At 40.9% G+C, this 18,601-nt stretch overlaps 2 protein-coding genes across 5 annotated transcripts; one reads left to right on the top strand and one right to left on the bottom strand.

Annotated features, from left to right (window-relative positions):
- The first annotated feature begins 5,123 nt into the window (after positions 1-5,123).
- map7a (microtubule-associated protein 7a) lies at positions 5,124-12,754 on the top strand. Of its 4 annotated transcripts, none has more exons than XM_032547757.1 (15): positions 5,124-5,417; positions 5,917-6,021; positions 6,957-7,031; positions 7,124-7,287; positions 7,371-7,470; positions 7,634-7,750; positions 7,914-8,080; positions 8,403-8,539; positions 8,615-8,844; positions 8,957-9,107; positions 9,964-10,132; positions 10,233-10,337; positions 11,387-11,437; positions 11,592-11,805; positions 11,976-12,754. In XM_032547757.1, the coding sequence occupies exons 1-15, from the start codon at positions 5,273-5,275 to the stop codon at positions 11,984-11,986; spliced, it is 1,941 nt and encodes a 646-aa protein (XP_032403648.1). In that variant the 5' UTR covers positions 5,124-5,272; the 3' UTR covers positions 11,987-12,754. The 4 variants fall into 4 exon arrangements, with proteins under 4 accessions (XP_032403648.1, XP_032403649.1, XP_032403651.1 ...); XM_032547758.1 differs by having other exon boundaries at positions 7,938-8,080; XM_032547760.1 differs by lacking the exon at positions 5,917-6,021.
- On the bottom strand, positions 12,575-18,391 carry LOC116709316 (vacuolar protein 8-like). Its single transcript, XM_032547762.1, has 13 exons — positions 18,179-18,391; positions 17,440-17,559; positions 16,738-16,857; positions 16,517-16,636; positions 16,215-16,334; positions 15,306-15,514; positions 15,173-15,218; positions 14,968-15,101; positions 14,334-14,465; positions 14,130-14,244; positions 13,911-14,045; positions 13,700-13,825; positions 12,575-13,054 (listed from the first exon to the last, which is right to left on the bottom strand). Exons 1-13 carry the CDS (start codon positions 18,366-18,368, stop codon positions 12,960-12,962), a joined length of 1,662 nt encoding a protein of 553 aa, XP_032403653.1. The 5' UTR covers positions 18,369-18,391; the 3' UTR covers positions 12,575-12,959.
- Between the last annotated feature and the right edge of the window lie 210 nt (positions 18,392-18,601).

Here is an 18,601-nt window from a genome sequence, read left to right on the forward strand (position 1 = left end):
TCCAAATCTACTTGTAAAACACTAAGCACAGTGGAAAACTACTACTACACACATCAGCACACCACCTATTTGGTAAGACATGGTGGTGTGAGCATCATGCAGAGTTGGATAGAGCTGAATACATGTAAATCCTGGAATACAACAAATTATTGGCTGCAAAGTATTTATGACTGTGACAGAAAGTCTCCTTCTTGCAGAATGCTGAGCATGCAGCCAGAACTGCAATAGATCAAAAACATATTAGAATGGTCCAGTCAAAGTCAAAGTCTAAGAATCAATTGCAGGCTTTAAAAATGCTGTCTATTTAATCTGTCTGAGCTCCAGCGACTACGCAAAGGAGAATTGTCAAAGTCAAAGACTGAGTGGTTCAACAAAGTTAGTAATTCAGAAAAGTTCAAATGCACGACACGACTTTGAGTCCACCTCCTTCCACTTCCAATGTCTTTTGGACCGTCACATGAAATCGAAGTAAAGACAAATTTTCCGTTGTGAAGCAAACCGTGTGGGGAAAAGCTTTTTGGAAAGCGATGCGTGCTTAAGAAACGTGCACGACTTTGTCAAAGTGAGCGCGACTCCTGCTCAACTGCATCTCCTGCAGAAGCAGCCAGCTCATCGTCTCATCAATTACACATCGGGCCGCTCCGTAAGCCATACATCACAGTCTAAAGTTGCCGGTGTCCGATGAGACAAGGCGGTGAATTATTGATGCCGCCCGGTCACTGTTGCATGTGTTCATCCTCTTTATGAGAAGGTATCGATGTTCACAACAAAAGAAATGAAAAATAATAATAATGACATGTCATCGGTGGCTGAACAGAAAACTGAAACATCTTGGACACATTGACGACAGTACAGCTCAATACATGCAATGTGATAAAGGTGTAGTTCAAATAAAATTTGAAGGCACCTTGTATTATTATTAGTATTATTAACTGCATTAGGAAATTAATTTTCCAGCTGGGACCCTGCGTGGTTGTCATCAACCTATAGCTGCTGTGTTGATGGCATCTGCTGTTAATTACATGATTCAGTAGCAGCTCAGAGGGGTGAAGGCGATGTCCCAGTTCCTACAGCTGGTAACCATGTCAGCAACCGTGCAAAGTTACCAGTTGCTCTGCAGTGGAATATACATGCCTCATTCTTTGATGGGCCGTGTCATCACGGTGAAGTTTAATCACTCAGGCTGACACCAGCTCTCAAATGTCTTTGGTTTAACAGAGGATAGAAACTACGGCAACAGCTTGGGGTAAAACCCCTTTAAAACCCGAAGGTGGAAGGCGCGTAATTGTTGAGCGGGAAAGAAAAACGCATTTCCAGATTTTCATATGAGAACATATGAATATGCATGAGGAAGCAACCAAGCCCTAAAACTGACACCTTTAATAATAGTGGCCAAGGTGAACCACAGAATGACTTAATACGAACCGTGCAATCTTATCCCGTGTAGGTCCTGTGTCCACAGTTCTTTTCTTCTATTGGTTGTAAGGCCGATGATCAACATCTTATTTGTGCTCCAGTGACTCTGTGGGCACACCACCTGACTGTGGTGTAGTGTGTCCGTATTGCACATTTTAGAGCATGGCTCTGGCAAGTGAAGGGCATTGTTGTCGACGTGACAGAGGGGAGTATTACTGCACTTAGGGCCCAGTTGGCTCTGAACTGAAATAACCCCATAAACTTCTGGAAATATAAACATATAGCGTCTGGGTAACTTACATGTAAGAAGAAACTCTATTAAATATAAACCATAAAATGACTTACACTGTTATGTCGCTTTTTTTTGTTGTTGATATGACTCATTGTTCAGCACACGCTCGCGGGACTCCCAAAACAATGAGGAAAAAATGTCTAGTCCAATAAAGTAGCACATTTAACATCTGGCTAATGACACGAATAATGATAAAGCCATTTGTCTTTGACCTAATGTTGAATATTCTGAGTTCTTTTCTTTTTGCTTTGGATAATTTATATCTTTAAAAAGTATCACTTGAAGCTAGTTTTCAGCTTTTAGCAACAACACTAATGCTAAAGTCAAATAAGCTAGCACGTCTGCTAGGAACTGAGGTTCCTCTTCTCTCTCGGGCAGTCGCTGTATGCCAGATGTGGTTATAAAGGGGTTAAACATAATTTCAGAAACCTTTTCTGCCTTAATTATAAACCAGTTTCTATGTTTTGTATGTTTTTTTTTTTACCATGGAAGACAAGCCAGTTAACTTAAGAGGAAAGATGGTCATTACTCTGCTGCTAACAAAGCAGACGTTTTGAAAGTGATTGAGGGAATCCTCTGGATCTATAAAACTTGTGCACACCAATGACTGCAGCTGTGAAACGGCATCATTATTCCTCCGGTGTACTCGGAATTGATCAATCTGAGATAATATGTTTATTAGGAAAGTTTATTCTCAATGGAGGAATTGTAGGCCATTACTTTAGTGTCTATAAGTTGTTAATTGTCCAGATGTTTTGTACTGCCATTTATTTAACAAAATATGTTTCCTATAGTGAGTTTTGAATTGCATAGATTAGTTTAAACCTGATACAATTAATACAAATTAGTCAAATGTTCCTAAAAATCAAGATAATTTTGATAAGCATTCCATTATTGGTTGTAGTCTAATACATTTAAGGGTCTAAGTTAGTGAAGCTTTTTTTCTACTCATCAATAGATAACCCACCTATAGACTTAGACTTAGACTTAGACTTGTACTTTATTGATCCTTTGGGAAGACTCCCTCAGGAAATTGAAGTTACCAGCAGCTCCCAGGCAAAAAAACAAAGTTAACACACAGTAAGCAAAAGTGCAAAAGAATACAAAATACAAATTAAATACTAAGGTACACACCAAATGTGAGTAACCAAAACCTTAAATTATGCAAGAAAAACCTTAAATTATGCAAGAAACAAGGAATAAGAATATAGAATATAAGAATATAAGTAAATATAAATACAACACAAAAAAATATATAAGAATTTGGCGGATAGATTGACCAGTGATATCGTAAATGAAAAGTATATGAAATACTTAATTCATAACACTTTGTTTTATAAATTACATCTACGTTGCACTCAGCTTTGAGCACAGCTGCACGTATTTTTTGACTTAGGGGAACTAATGATAGAAAAATTCTTGAGTAAAACAACATAACTCAGCTTAACTTACCACTTTTCTTGCCCAACACCAAAGTCAAACATTACAGAAAGTTTCTCTTTAAAAAGAAAGTGTTTGACGTGTTGGTAATGTGCGCTCTATTTGTACCAGCAAGCGTGGTTTACAGGAAAACTATGAAGTCAGAAAATAAGTATGAAAGTTGAAAGTTCATTAGCAGACCTGACAGTTTAATCCTCATCCAACTAGTGGCACATTTAATACTGAAAATCGTCTATTTGTAATAAACAGCCCTTGCTTTGTCTTTCAGCCAGAACGCATGTCTGACATCATTCCCAGAGCTAAATGTGGCCAGACTATCTATTGTTAGTAGTGTGAGATGTATTTGAAAGAAAAAAAAAGCAACAGGCTGACACAAAGAGCCTGGACAGTTTGTCTGTGCCAATGGGGAGACAACCTGTGAGAAATGCAGGTAAACAGATTACACCACTAACTTCACTGTTTTTCATGTGAGCAGAGCTTTCAACTGGAAGTTGGACTAGGTCAGGCTTCACTGGGTTAATCTAAATGCTAAAAAAAAAACCCCGCAATCAATTGAATATTAACTGAGTTGTTTTAACACATTTTTTTCATTTCTGTTGCTTGACATCACTTCACTTCTGGTTGGCCAGTCAGTCGGTTGTGATTAAGTTTCGTATGAAAAAGTTTCTAGAGATTCAGAACTAGAGAACCCAACATGAAGGCTTCTCCAACCGGAACTCCATCAAAGTTTAGCTTGTTTGCGTCTTATGCTGTGGTACGCTTGCTTAATTTGACATAAATGTGTAAAAGATTTCAAATTACTTTCACCTTGCTTGTATTCTCAACATTAATTTAATGTCTCCATGTATAACCCAGTTCAAAATCCAAAGGGAGAAGCCACTAAGATTTCTGACAAAAATAATAATGTTAATTTTACAATAACATAATATTGTAATAATGTTAGCATTTTTACCCTAATCTGCTACCAATTTATTAGCAGTAAGTAGATCTTCACCAGTTCCAAGTGATTTAGTTTTTTAAGTTCTCTAAACTATGCTTTCCACGGATCTAATAAAAATAGGATTATTTATATGTTGATCTTAAATTAGACTTGAAAAAAACTGCAAAAATCAAAGACAGTTCTATACAGAAAAATTTATTAAAGATGGATTTATGACAGATGATATGGATTATGACCAATTTATTCATAAATATTAAAACAGTAGCTTCATTCCTGACTCCCTCTGTTCTGTAAATATCCTGGTGAGCTTAGCTGGAAGTGGGCCCCAAATTACATTTTGCTTGGGGCCCTATACAATCTAAGACCAGCCCTGCTGACAGACCACCTTCTTCATTCAAATTGTACAAGAAGAAAAAATGATGTATTTTCAGGCTAATTTGGCTTTTGGGAACATTTGTTTAATAGATGTTCTGTAAGAAAATGCAACTCATTCAGTCCACTACCTACAGCTGTTCCCTGAGTAGCTAGATCTCCATCTGGTGGTCATATACTCTCACTCTAAGACCAAGGAATTATGGGTAAAAAAAAAGGCACTCTTGCCTCATCCACTGTGTAACCAACACAGGGAGTTAATGTCCATATATTGCGTGTCACTGAACATTATACCACTGTTGTCATGGTAATTATTCATGTAGGCCTGTTCTACGCATCATTTCCTTTTTTCTTTTCCAGTGTCCAGGAAATGCTGGACCTCTTTGCTTGTTTCCAGCATGCAGGGAGAGCGATGGGGGAATTAAAGTGACACAGCGGTAGAATAATGTGAAAGTAAAGCAGAGCAGCTCACAAGGGTGAAATCTTTAAAGGGGGAGTAACCCATTAATAGACAAGAATCACCGAGGCTCAGGGTCCTTACAGACCTTTCTATCAACCTAGAGGAAAATGTGAAGATAAGATACAAAAAAAAAAAGAAAATCCCCCAAAATCATTGGGCAGGGCTCTGACTGAATGTTTTTTTTATTTTCTTGCTCTCCATTCCTTTGTGAGACACAGATAGACAAGCAGCTGATGCAGGAGGCAGTTTTCCTCTCTGCGCACTCATGCTAGGACCCGAAGGCATCTCGAAATAGAAATTCAAAGGAGGAGGAGGAGGAGGACAGAAAGGAGGGAGAGAGAGTGGAGGGGACATGAGAGAGAGCACTGCTATGCCAGGCTCAATACCTAGCATGGCTGTACAGAAGAAGCAGACTGTCGTCCCTCCATCGCAGGGACCACTTTCTACATCGGCCATCGAGAGCCAGAGGGTCGGACACAGACCTGAAGGAACACGAGGTTAGTGTCTTTTATCCTAAAATAGCATTTTGGTAGATTTAGATGATCTCAATCCAAACAAAAAATGACTAAACCACAAGGAGAGAATCACAGTTGAATGATCTGACCTGAACAAGAACACCTGGATGTCTAACTCTCGCAGAAATGTTTAATGTGCATTTTCTTCTGAATTTGTTTTGTATTTTCATTTTGCTCGTGTTTGTTGCGTTAACTGGGTACTTGTCAGGTGGTAGCCTTTTAAACGCTGCCTCTTTAATAATGGTTTCTTTTATTTAGTGCTCAGCCTGAGGCCAGCATGTTTTAACAGCTTGTTCAAGCTGATGTTTTCAGGCTTGACATATCACATGTTCAACTGGGACATTTCTGTTTACAGACAAGGGATAACCAGGAGAGGAGGGTAAAAAAAAATACAAAAAATATCAGTATTAGAATATGTAAACAACAAATTTCTTTTTTTTTTCTAAAAACCTGAGTTATCCCCCCTTTCGCTTATTTACAGAGAATGGCTCTTATTTCAAACCGAGTCCTCCACAGACGAGGAAAACAACCTGCTCTGCCAACAAGTCCGTCCAAATCTGCATCGCTACCCTGCAGGTTTCTGCAGGTTAGTCACCGCAAAGCCAGTCCAAGGCATAACCAAACTAAACCTATGTACACTAGCCATCTTGGGACATGTAGAGGTCATTTTGACCCTTTGCCCTTTTGCACCTTTATAATTTTGTCTGGGACAAATGAGACAACTCGAACCTTATTTATATCCACCTTTGGGACATTTTGTACCCACTTTAGCAACCATTGACTAAAGGAAAGTTTGCTTATCGTCATGTGGAAAGAAATGTTACCGCAGTGAATAATATCTAAAGTAGACGATAGAACGTTTTTAGAAAATATGAATTGGATTTAATATATGCGAGATCTGACCATGTGTACGACTATTTATTTCCACAATTCTTGAAACAAGCGATAAAGTAAGCTGATTTTCAATTATTAGAGTACATGAAGGGTATGAAGTATGGACGCAGTGCATTCATTTAGTGCTTTCTAAACATTGAATTCAACTAACAAATCCAATTAAAGCTTTGATAAGTGAAAATCTTCAAATAATAGTAATGTAACGCTGCTATTTCTGATGCTTGTTTCTCACCTGGGTTCATATTTAAAGCACGATGAAACATTTCGAAGACAAATTTCAACAAGTGGAACATTTCGAAACGGACGAGAGCAAGTACTAGAAATAATCCAATCTCCAACGACACTCTATCCGAAATACAATTAATTTATGAAATAACTAACTTGCTGAAGAGTCAGCCTGCATAATTCGTAGATGGACCCCTTGTTTATTCTAACTTGAACTCTGTGGTGACTCTATTGGCAAATTGGGCTGCCAAAGCAAATTGATCTCGACCTTGAATCAGCACTGCTGACCTCTTGTTCTGTTCAAACTGATGATCATATATTAATTTGGATTTTTACATCGTTTCCAGCGGTGTTTTCACGATTTATCATCGTTTAACAATCCATTTTATTTTTACTTTACAGCTGGTAACGGGCTGAATGTCGACGAACGGTTGAAAGCAGCGCGAGAAAGACGAGAGGAGCAGCAGAAGTTGCTCGGTACGTGTGCATCACCTCCACAGCGCATCCATTAAAATAAAAATAAAATAAACATAGCGCGAAACTACTTCTTCTGCTTAATTGCCTCTCAGTCTCCCGGGAGCTGAGCCGACTGGAGCGGGAACAGCGAGCCAGGAGCTACTATGAACAACAACTGCAGGAGCGGAGGAAGAAACTCCTGGAGCAGAGGCTTAAGGAGGAGAGGAGGAGAGCAGCCGTGGAGGAGAAACGCAAGCAGAGGCTGAGAGAGGAAAAGGTGAGCTTTAGCAGTAGACATTTTTTTATTCGTACTTAATAATAAAAAACAAACACGTTTTCATTTTATTGTTTTGAATTAAGGAGCGACATGAAACTGCCGTGCGCAGGACAATAGAGAGGAGCCAGAAGGCCCAGCAGCAGCTCAGTCAAAGCTCCAGAGGCAGGAAGCCCGTTAAAAACGGTACTAAGAGATGCACGTACTTTCTCCTTTCTGCGTCTTTTAACGCCGCTTCTCTCTCTCTCTAAAAAAAAAAAAGAAGTCTCTCGTAAGGCTGCAGGCTCTTGCAAAGTCTTATCTGTTGCTTTTGCCCTACTTACAAACTTTACACTGATCAATGCGCCAGCTCCACGTCGCCTGCCTCTGACGACGTGGGAGAGGGATCTGGTCAGTCGCCTCCTCACCCCTACATGCTCTTATCTGGCTAGAAGCAAGAGTGCTGCTTGTAGGTCCGGAGAAGAAGGTACATCCCCGTCCACCAGAAGGTCTTTTCTGCTTTAACACTTGGCAAATTTTCTGAGCTGACCACCGCTGCTCTGTGTTCCTTCATATATCATCTTTTTTCCCCTCCCGCACACATCGCCACATTTCAACAAAAACTGCATTTTTTTTTAACACCGTCTCAGCTGTCCATGTTTGTCGTCGTGCAGCTTCATGCCAGCCGATGGCTGCCATCCCATCCTCCGCCATTATCACTCCCAAACTCCGACATCAGTCAGTTTCAGCCCACCGCAGGCCGCCCGCCTCACCTTCCTCCACCAGCAGCCAGCAACGACGCATCAGCCCCGCACAGGTAAAATCCACCCCTTGCTGACCAGTCCTAAATTTCTCTCCTATTCTTGTTTTACAACTATAAACCTCAATGTTTTTTTGGGGGGGGGGGTTGGAGTTTATGTGATAAATAAATGAATGGTCTTGATTACAGCTGCACGCCACATTTTTCAGATGTTTTAATGAAGAAAACCGGGATTTTTCCACTTTCACCATTTGTTGGTTCATGACATAAATGTTCAATGTGACACACTGAGGTTTGTAGTGGAAAAGTAACAAAATGTGAAATAGTTTAAAGAGTGTCATGTTTTATGCATTCCGCTAATGTCTTCGGTTTGATCTAGATTAAAAAAGTGAGACAGGAAGCCGTGAAGAAGACCCCCAACAGCGGCTCTGCCAAAAGATCGTCCGCTGCTGCTGTTAACGGTGTGAAGTCGCCCACCTCCACTCAGAGCAGAACAGCCTCCCCGTCACCGGAGCGGTAGGTAAACGTCTCCGCCTCACGTTCACGTCGCAGACGGAAGCTGATCCTTCCCTCTGCGGTTCGATCCTGCAGGAGCTCAAGAAGATCAATCAGCAGACACTCCACCCCCCTGCACCTCGAGCTCCCAGCTGTTCCTGAGGAAGACGCTGCTGTTTACTTCTCTGCTGGCAACACACGGCCTGTCAGCGCACCAGATAAAGGTCAACAACAGACACAGAGGCAAGAAAATCTCACAGAGACGCCACGTCCAAAGCCGCCTGACGCACAGGTAGAGGGCTCCACCGGGACAGCAGCAGATGGAAGTAAGTGGAAGAAATGTTTATTTTAAAAAAAAATGTTTAGACATTTTTTTTTAAAAAAAAAATGATTGTTTTGTTCTCTCTTTATGTCCTTATAAAACCTCTCCTCTTTCAGCTCCACGGCCTGCAGAGGTCATGCTTCGACCTTCACCTGGCACCACTGACCCGAAGGAGGCCTCACGACTTCTGGCTGAAAAGAGGAGGGAGGCCCGCCTGCAGCGGGAGAAAGAGGAGCAGGAGCGCCTGCAGAGAGAGGAAGCCGAAAGGTAAAAAAAATCCCAAAAACTAAATTACTAGCCTGGTAAAAACTTACGACAGTGTATTACGGCCATCTTACATAGAAAGAAAAGGACTGGTAAATTTCTGCAGAAAAATAACTCCAAAGTCTTTCTAGAAAATAGACCTTGGAAATTTATACATTTGAAAAGTCAAACAATTTGCTAGGAAAAGAAAAACAATATTCTGAAGTTACTCAGAAATTTTCTAGGAAAAAACAAACAAACTTGGAAACGCAGACATATCTTATTTTTGATTAATCTCAAATTTTTGTTTAGTTTTTTGGCAGAAATGTACTCCTCTTTTTTTGTTCCATATAAAACAGCCCCAGTGCGTTGTCATGAAAACGAGCCAATTGTTCTATGCTGCGCTTCGTCCTGATGGTCTGGACCTTCAGCTATTGAGAAATGATTACTTCCTGGAAGTGTAGACTTTGTTGAAGTTTTAAATTTTACCGACCGCTAACGTTTGGTCATGAAGTACATAATGACGCTAGCTTACTGGAAATTGCCTGCGCTGTAAACAACCATCCTGCACTGCAAAGAGGGAAGAATCCAACCGAACAAAATGGCTGTTAATGTTGATTCAATATTTGGAAGTGTGGTCAACACTGACTGGAGGGCTTTGTTAACTTCCTCTGCTGCTATGGCTAAAATTGCAAGCAGACTACAACTCTAAAATAGCGCAGAAAATCACCGTCATCATTCACAACTTCTATTTATAAATTGGTCAGATTCTACCGGAGAAATCCAAGTGAATGGGAGGAATCCCAGAAGGCGCAATGAAGGGAGATTAGAACTGAGGGAAAGTAACCACTTCCACAATTTCACTGCAACTTCTGTTCAGGCGGAGTCGCGCGGAACAGCAGTGCAGGAGGGCAGAGGAGCAGGCTCGACAGGAGGCCGAGGCCAGGCGTCTGGTGGAGGAGAAGAGGAAGAGGGAGGAGGAGGAGCAAAGAAGAGCTGAAGAGGAGAGAGCTCAGGCAATGAGGGAGGCTGCCCTTCTGCAGAAGCAGGTGCCCAGTAAACACATCGTCTTACTACTATCCTAGGAGAAAACATACAGCAGTACATTGTTCTCGTTTGTTTATCCGTGTCCGGATGTTGTTCACACAGAGAGAGGAGGAACTGGCTAAAGAGCGAGCACGAGCTGAGCAAATGAAGCAGGAGCGAGAGATCGCTGCACAGAAAGAGGAGGCAGAGCGCCAAGCGAGGAAAAAGGTTTGCTTCTATGGAGTCTTACAAAACCATTCATGCCCTTTGTACTTTTACACTTTTTTTTTTTTGCCATATTGTTGCTGCAAATAAAGTTGCTGTGCTAAGATTTTCCGTTATAGGCCATCACAAAGTATGTTGCCTTTGGAAGTGTCAGGAATATCCGCTTCCCATGTCAATAACATATTGAGTCTTTTCATCAGTCTCACTGCAGGAGATGTTCACACCTGGGACAGACACCGGAGCCCAGGATGCTTAATGTCTTGATAAATAAGAAGCAGCAGATTAAATGGAAATATCGCCATCGCATTATCTTATAATGTCACTGGAAGAAAGAGCTCTGGTCGAATGACAAAACATTTATGCAAGATTTCATGTGGGTGTAAAAGTAAACAACGCGCATCGCCCTGAACACAGCATCTCCATAGTGACCACACGATGGTGGCAGCAGCATCATGCTGAGGACTTTTCTAAAGACGCAGGCGACTAAATACCGGGGCAATCCTGATGGAAAACCGGTCAGAGCAGTGAGGTCCAAAATCTTAGCCATGATGTTGCACCTTATTGAATTTAACTAAATAAAGTGATAGTTGTGGAAAAAGGATCGGTCAGACATTAAAAAAGGATCCATCATTGCACACCTACAACGCAGGCCTGCATTTTCCAAAATGCTTGATGCGATTGTTGGGTCAGAAGACTTTTTTTTTTGCTTTTTGCTGGATGTTATTATTGGTGAAAATTAGGAGAAAATTAAGAAATGCAGAAAAACTGATTGATAAACATACATTTTCTGCCTCATTTTACTGTGTTTTGGGATGATTTCGCCTGTGAAAATGTTCCAACATTTAAGAAAAGCGTCCATCTGCATGAGGTTTCTGCAGGCCAGACTGGCAGTTAGCTCCCACTTCACCATTATACTTTGTCACACAAGATCCCAACCGTTTATAAAATGACAAAACATGTGCAGGAAGGAGGATTTTCTCTTTTGCAGGGCAACCAAGAGATAACGTCAAAGACAAAGTTATGTGTTTTTGTTGCAACGTTGTCTTTTCCAGCGACTTGAGGAGATCATGCGGAGAACCAGAAGAACAGATTCACCAGATACGGTGAGATTTACTGATCAGCTCTTTTATTCATTTATTTTTTTTGATAAACAGTACACAGCCTCGGGGCTTCTCGTGACGCACATCCGTCGGCTCATGAAAAGGCTTTTCCGTCCCCGGCCTTGACTAACGCGTTTAAATATCTTTTTAATCACAGAAATCTGTGTCGGCGCGGACCCTACCGAAGGAAAACACGCAGCCTCCGCACAATGGGACGATAGAGGACGCCGCCAAGACGCCGGTGGGGACTAAAACCGCTCAGCTGGGGTTGGGCAACGAGGACGATGTGGTCCCTGTGGTGGCCTTCAAGGAGCGCAGGTCCCTGAGAGCGCTCTCCGGCCTGGAGGACATCCAGACCAAACAGAGAGCAGGTGAGGACGTGACGTCAACCTGCCTGATTTTAGTAACTTTCCACCTGGTGCTGATCGTCTATCATTTCTGAGTCAGGATCCATCTCTATGGATGAAAATGGAAATTTGTTTCTCCATGCGTTTTCTCTCTCCTGACTTTTTTTTTTTTTTTTTTTGTGGCTTTTTTCTAGAAGTCATCTGAGGTCGTCGTGAGGCGTCTGCTGTCCGGGGAAGTCGTCAGAAAAAGCGGCGATTTTTCCCCGCACAGCTCCAGCACAGCCATCCCGCTTCCTTTACAGCGCCTCGAAGGAGCAACATTACAGCTTCGCCTCGCAGCGAGGACGTCTTGCGGCACCAAAAACAAAACAACAACAACCACTCAGCAAACAACCACTTCTTGTGTAATCATCTCTTTACAGCAGGGTTCGAATCAAACAGACTCAAAATGAGGCGTAGCTGTACTTTCTGCTGTTAGTTTGCTAGTGGATGCAGTTAGTCGATTTGAACTATAGCTATTTTATCAATAAGAACTTGTCCAGGTTTTGTTGGTTTTTGTTTCAGCTTAAACATATTGCTTACTGCTGACTCGGCACTTTTCCTTTTTTCCCAGTGGAACTTGAATCCATCGCGATGCAGTCAAGAGCTCAATGTCGCCGCGTTGCCGTCTTCATCTTGAACTTTTGTAAAATATAGCAATCGTATACAAGAAGCTGCTACGACGATACGGTTTCCAAAGATGGGCTTTAATTGAGTGTGTAGGCGAGAATGCAACAATGCCTTTTTGTTTCGCTTTTTTTTTGCACTCAAGGTTGCTTCGAATCAGAGAGCTGTAGGTAAAATGCTTTTTAAAGCAGAAAAAGTGTGACTTAAACTCGATCCTATACCTTAAGTACTGTTCTAGACTATCACAGGTTAGCTTTATAAAAATGTACAAATACATGGCAGAAATGATTAAAGCTGATGCCACATCTACGTCCTTTTCTTCTTTTTAAAGATAAATGTGTAAAACAAATACAAATATAAAAACGATTTTAGAAAAAAAAAAGCAGCATGTATAAAAAATAAATAAATAAATAAATCAAAGTTTTGCATCAAAGTAAGCATCTTAAGACGGTTCCTAAAAGTACTAAGCAAGTCGACGGTTAACCAGAAGATGGCGCCGGAGGCTGAATGATTCACGGCAGCCGCCTCGTCTCCTCCGTCTCTGCATGTCTGTGCGACAGCCGAGCCTCCAGGTCACCGTCGGTCACCGCCGTTAAAAAGTCTCTATCTGCAGAGGAACAGGGCAAACAGGCTATAAAATGCTCCTTATTCATAAAGACATTCTTTTAATTTCATATAGAACGTAAAATTTGTCCCTTTAAAAAGTGTGTATGCCCTTTGAATTTCTCCACATTTTGTCGTGTTGCTACCTCCGACAAACGCCTTTAGAGAGTTGCTTGTTGCAAAGGACTTTATTTAGGGGCGTCAGATTAAAAGGGATTGAACATGAAACCCAGCGGCAGTTTTGAGATGCTTGTATGTAAGGATATCGTTTAGATCAGGGGTCTCAAACTCCACTCCTCGAGGGCCGCAGTCCTGCAACTTTTAGATGTGCCTCTGCTGCACCTCACCTGAATAGAATAATTAGGTCATTAAGGCTCTGGAGAACTGATCTACACAAGGAGGAGGTAATTAAGCCATTTCATTCCAGTGGTTTGTACCTGTGGCACATCTAAAAACTGTAGGTCTGCGACCCTCGAGGACTGGAGTTTGAGACCCCTGGTTTAGATCCATCGCCTGAAATCCTACTGAAATACTCTGACCTTATTGGTGGCAACATGAAAACATGTGAAAAAAGTTAAAGGGGTGTAAAAGCCTTTTCTTCATTGAAGAATGAAACAAACCAACAACAACAAATAAATAAATAACAAACCATTCTTCAGTTTAGCTATAGCAGCAATGCCAAGCTGCTGGAATTGAACATCTTTCCTTTTGAGGAAGAGAAACAAATATTTAGACACCGCGCTGTAGTGAGGCCTCAGCAGCTGGAGGAAGCCTTCTGTGGAGGAGAGGAAGAAAAAAAAGCAACATTTGATATAGAAACATGTACAGATAGGTGATTATATGGACATGTGCTACTTTACCCGTCAGTTCAAACGTGTGTATGATGGCTGCAGAGTTGTACGACAGCTCAGGATTTCTTGTCTGTCCAGAAAGCTGCACCAGTCTCCAAACCTGCTCTGGTGATACTGAAGTGGACAACGTAGTCCTTAGCCCCTCTGAAACAGAGAAATTTCAAAAATACTGTAAAGACAAAAGGATGTAAGTGACTGTTTCTTAACAAACAAACAAACAAACATTACCCCAGCTCATCAGGTGACGTAAACACAAAGTCACACGCAGCAACGTCTCATCTGACAGGGAAGGAGACTCAAGTCCTCGGAGCAGCCCTGATAAGCACAGGCTCTCCGTCACAGCCTGGATAACATTAACTGGATTCAGTGTAGCCTGAAGCGATAAACTCACCGGGCGTAAACAAACTAGTGAAAGGTAAGCTGAAGGTGTACCTGCTCGTCCATGCAGGCACCGCAGAGGTCAGCGATGAGCTCGCAGCTTTGTGAGATCAGAGCAGAGTTTGAGCTGGAATGATGGAGCAGCTGACCGACTTCCCTCAACAGTCCTTCACTCATCAGGAGATCCTGAAAAGAATAAAAATGAAATAAAATCAGTTTACGGGAAAGTCGTACATGTTGCTCTCAAAAACAAACTTTTTTTGCGTTTTGTCACATTGCGACCGTGGATTTTATCGAGTTTTTAGGCGACGGACCGACACAAGGTAGCTCCTAGTCGTGAAGTAGGAATAACAAACGAAACTTTTTACAAATTAAAAGCTGACAAAGGATTTGAATCATTTTCATTCAGTCCAATTGTGTTGGTGCATCATGTAAAATCCCTATATGATACACTGAAGTTTGTGGTTGTAATGTGACAAAATGTTAAAAAAAAAAAAGATTAGAGTATGAATAATTTTGTGATGTTAATCAGTTTTGTGGCATTAGGCAATTGATGTAAACTAAGAAAAAACTCAGGTTACGAAATATGATAGAGTACTAATATATAGTATTAGTATATATTAATATATACTATATACATATAGTACTCTATCATAACTATATGTTAGTGTTGAGGGGGGGACCATACACAGTTTGGTGGGTGTGCGGTCAGCGTGCACAGCAGTTTTAGAGCTGTCTGCATCCATACAGTGTTCGAAGTTTTGAGCAGGGACTTCAGAGGCAACACACAGTTAAGCTCCATGAGATGTTCCTGGACCCGAACTGAGGATAAAAACGAGATGCAGAATTAGATGCTTTATTTTAAAATAACGCTATGTACGAATGCATGTTACCATTCTTTGAAAGAGTTTGAAGGCATCTGCATGCTTGGGCTGCATTCTGGAAAAAAAAAAAAAAAAAAAGCGATAAATTCACAACATATGGAAAAGTCACCATTCATCACCTCCCATCAAGTTCTTAAGTTACCTTTTCTACAGAGGAAGACATCAGCGTCAAAAGCGACTTAGACAAATAATGACCCCCGACGCTGAGCAACTTTGGGTGATGCTCTTGAACGGCGGCAATGTTGCAAAGAGCTGTGCAGCTGTAAAACTGAACTTCTGACCTGGAGGACTGCAGCAGGAGAACCAAGACAGGGATGCCCCCTGCTTGACACAGAGCTCTTGTCGACCAATCTGAAGTAAATAAATAAATAAAACTTGTGACTGTTGGGGCTTTGGCTGACACCAGTAAGGCAGAGTCAGGGTGCCGATATGGGTTGGTATTACTGAAGATGATCCGGTTGAACCTTTTCGGGTTGAAGATGGATATACTGGTCACTGACATTTATGTATTTATTTCTCCATGACAGAGACATTTACTGAAAAGCTTTGAGTTAATTCTCACTTAAACATATCAAAAAGAAAAAAATAAAACCTATGGGAAAATGTTTGCTTTTCATTTAGTTTCTGAATAATTCTTGAATGGCGCACTTAGATATTCTACCTGGAAGCTTCAAACCTTTATGTTTGAGGTTTATTCATATCTTGGATTAAGCAAGATCGCTGCAGTTGGTGATTAATGAAAATAATCCTCATAAATAAGACTTGCCTAGTAACTGTGCATGCAGTGCATTGCAGCTTTGGCTGTGTTTTCAGGACTGTCAAGTTTCCTGTATTTAGTTCCGTCCGTCTTCCCATCAACTCATCAACTCTGATAGAAAACGTCCCCACAGCATGATTCTGCTACTACTGTGTTTCATACAGGGGAATTTGCTCATTGTACCTGCAACCCATTCAAATCCATATTGAAATCTGGGGTAGTACAGTGACAAAATGCAAATAAATAATTCTGCGGGGTATGTGAACATTGACAAAATGGAGACAAACATACAACCTGAGTGGGTGAGATGTAACAGGGCCCATGCTGCATTCAGCTGTACCGCTGGATCGTAGGATTTTGCCAAAGCCAACAGAGGCATCACTCCATCCACCAAAATAGAATCTCTGTTCGATTCTGAATAAAAACAAAGAAATTATGATGAAAATACTTCAATGTTTTTACGCAGTAGGATGTAAAGTTTGTGTGACAACGTGCAGGATTCTTATAAGATCTACGGATGCACACATCTGCGCTAATACAAATAAGAGATTTAGAACATAAAACAAACAAACAAACAAAAAAAGGTCTGTGCAAACCTGAGGACGCCAGCATGGCTACGCAGGCACAAGAGTGACACTGAGCCATCGGATCCCCCGACTGGAACAACTCCAGCAGCGGCACCAACATCCCCGTCTCGATCACAAACTCTTTACAAACTGGAATCATGTTTATTCATTCGTCAATGCTTTAAAAATACGGTAACTTTTTAAGCTATCTAGATAACAAAAAAAGCAACATTTTTAGAAACAAGTGTTACCATTCTTCTTAACTAATAGATTAACCAGGGCAAAGGAAGTAGTCTTCTGCACATCCAAGTCAGGGGACAAAAGAAGAGCCGTGATTGGTTCCAAGAAGGCATCTGGTAAGGGAGATTTCACTGCAACAAACAATCCCAGGCAGGAAGAGAAAGATGTAAAAACTTACAGTCACAGTAAGAAGCAAGAACAATCTCTCTCACTTCTCAGAATTAGTGTGGAGATTTCATATCAGGGCAATCTTGAGTTATCTGATCCCTGCCTGATAACAAAAGCATGTTAGAGCTGTCTGCGATCAGCAAAATTATAGAACTTCATTTCATAGCAAATACAAAGAAGTTGTATTAAAACCGCACAAAAACTCACTTTGAATCAGAGATGGCAAAAAAAAACAAACAAAAATTTATGACATCTCAGCAAGATCTTTTCCACATGCCTCAGAAGGCATCATCAGTCACTGTAACTGAGAACATGGAAAGCTTTAATAGAGGACATCGTTTTTCCTTCAACGTTCAAGAGATGAACATGTGAATATTTAAGCCGGATGAGCTATATCAAAAATACAGTTGGACATTTGCATACTGGTCTTCTCCGTTAGGGTACTTATCTCCCGAGTGGGAATACGGCAAACGACGGTCACATTTTAACTACCCCTCATCCGTACCGTCTGAAAATTGTTAACTGAAATTAAAGTCCTTACTCACAGTGGTGACTGATGTGCAGGTAATATATGGCTGCAGACATTTGTAGATCTGCGTTTTGAGAGGCTGCAAGTCGGTTCAGTGCTTGGAGGCTTCTTTGATTGAAAACCTGAGTTCCATCATCTGAGAAAAGGAGAAAAAAAAAGGGTTTGGTGCATTTGGTGCTTACAAATGCACCAAGCTAATAAAATAAACGTTTTATTTAAAAGGCCATTTATCATACTAAGGTTAAAAATAATTGTATTATAGTCCTTATGAGTAAAGTGTTTATTTCTTAATTTTATTAATAATGGCTAATAGCTAACAAAAATCCAGAAGTCATGCCATTTTTCCTTCCACTCAACTTTCCATTATTACAGCACTCTGACCAACTTGCTTATTTGGCAGTGAGCTTTTGTGGCCTACCTTCATTATTTATGTGATATTATTTTCTAAGAAAATAAATGTTGGCTTTTAACTAGCAGAAAGGCAACAAACAGAAATAAGTGCTTCAAATACACCACCATGTGAACCCATGAGTTCATCTTTTTTTAAATTAATTGTTGACACAAACTTTCCAATAGCATCCCAATTTATACATTTATGTTTTCAATTCAGCTACATTTTGATTGTCAATATATTAAAAGGACCAAATGACAGAAAGTAGGTGAAATTAAAATTTAATCACCATGGCGATGGTCATATAATGTCTTGAACAAAGCACATCTATGTACTTCTTTTTCACAACAGTTGTGTGTCCTACCACACATGAGCTGCAATGACGAGAACTCTTGAGCCATCCTCCTCTCAGGAGCGTTCCCAAAGCAGGTACATTGGAGAAGTTCTCCAAAAACTTCCTCCAGTTTGTACTTGAACTCCTCCCAAACTCTCCTCAGACGTGCAGCGAAGTCTCGGATCAATCGGGAGCACCTGTCACACAGGTCGGAGGCCATAACTGCATAACAAAAGGTTATGACACCTGCCCAAATCATGCAACCTGCTGGAGGGCACGCCTTTCGGCGAGTCACCTGACCCTTGGAAGCTTATTTGCATAATTCTAATCCCTTGTTACTCGAGTTTTTGTTTGATTCTTTCAGGTAAATCGGTATTGAGATCATGTGCAAAATAATAATAATAATAATAATAATAATAATAATAATAAGAAGAAGAAGAAGAAGAAGAAGAA

This window comes from Xiphophorus hellerii, chromosome 19, assembly GCF_003331165.1.
Source record: "Xiphophorus hellerii strain 12219 chromosome 19, Xiphophorus_hellerii-4.1, whole genome shotgun sequence".
Lineage (NCBI taxonomy): Eukaryota > Metazoa > Chordata > Actinopteri > Cyprinodontiformes > Poeciliidae > Xiphophorus > Xiphophorus hellerii.

Excerpts from the sequence above, each read along its gene's own strand:
- LOC116709316 (XM_032547762.1), bottom strand. The coding sequence starts at position 18,368 with ATGGCCTCCGACCTGTGTGACAGGTGCTCCCGATTGATCCGAGACTTC. Across the intron at positions 16,858-17,439 it reads CCTGCACATCAGTCACCACT|TGAAATCTCCCTTACCAGAT; the intron begins GTGAGTAAGGAC and ends TGTTTGTTGCAG. Across the intron at positions 13,055-13,699 it reads TATAGCTAAACTGAAGAATG|ATAGAGACTTTTTAACGGCG; the intron begins GTTTGTTATTTA and ends GTTCCTCTGCAG.
- map7a (XM_032547757.1), top strand. The coding sequence starts at position 5,273 with ATGAGAGAGAGCACTGCTATGCCAGGCTCAATACCTAGCATGGCTGTA. Across the intron at positions 5,418-5,916 it reads CAGACCTGAAGGAACACGAG|AGAATGGCTCTTATTTCAAA; the intron begins GTTAGTGTCTTT and ends GCTTATTTACAG. Across the intron at positions 7,032-7,123 it reads GGAGCAGCAGAAGTTGCTCG|TCTCCCGGGAGCTGAGCCGA; the intron begins GTACGTGTGCAT and ends ATTGCCTCTCAG.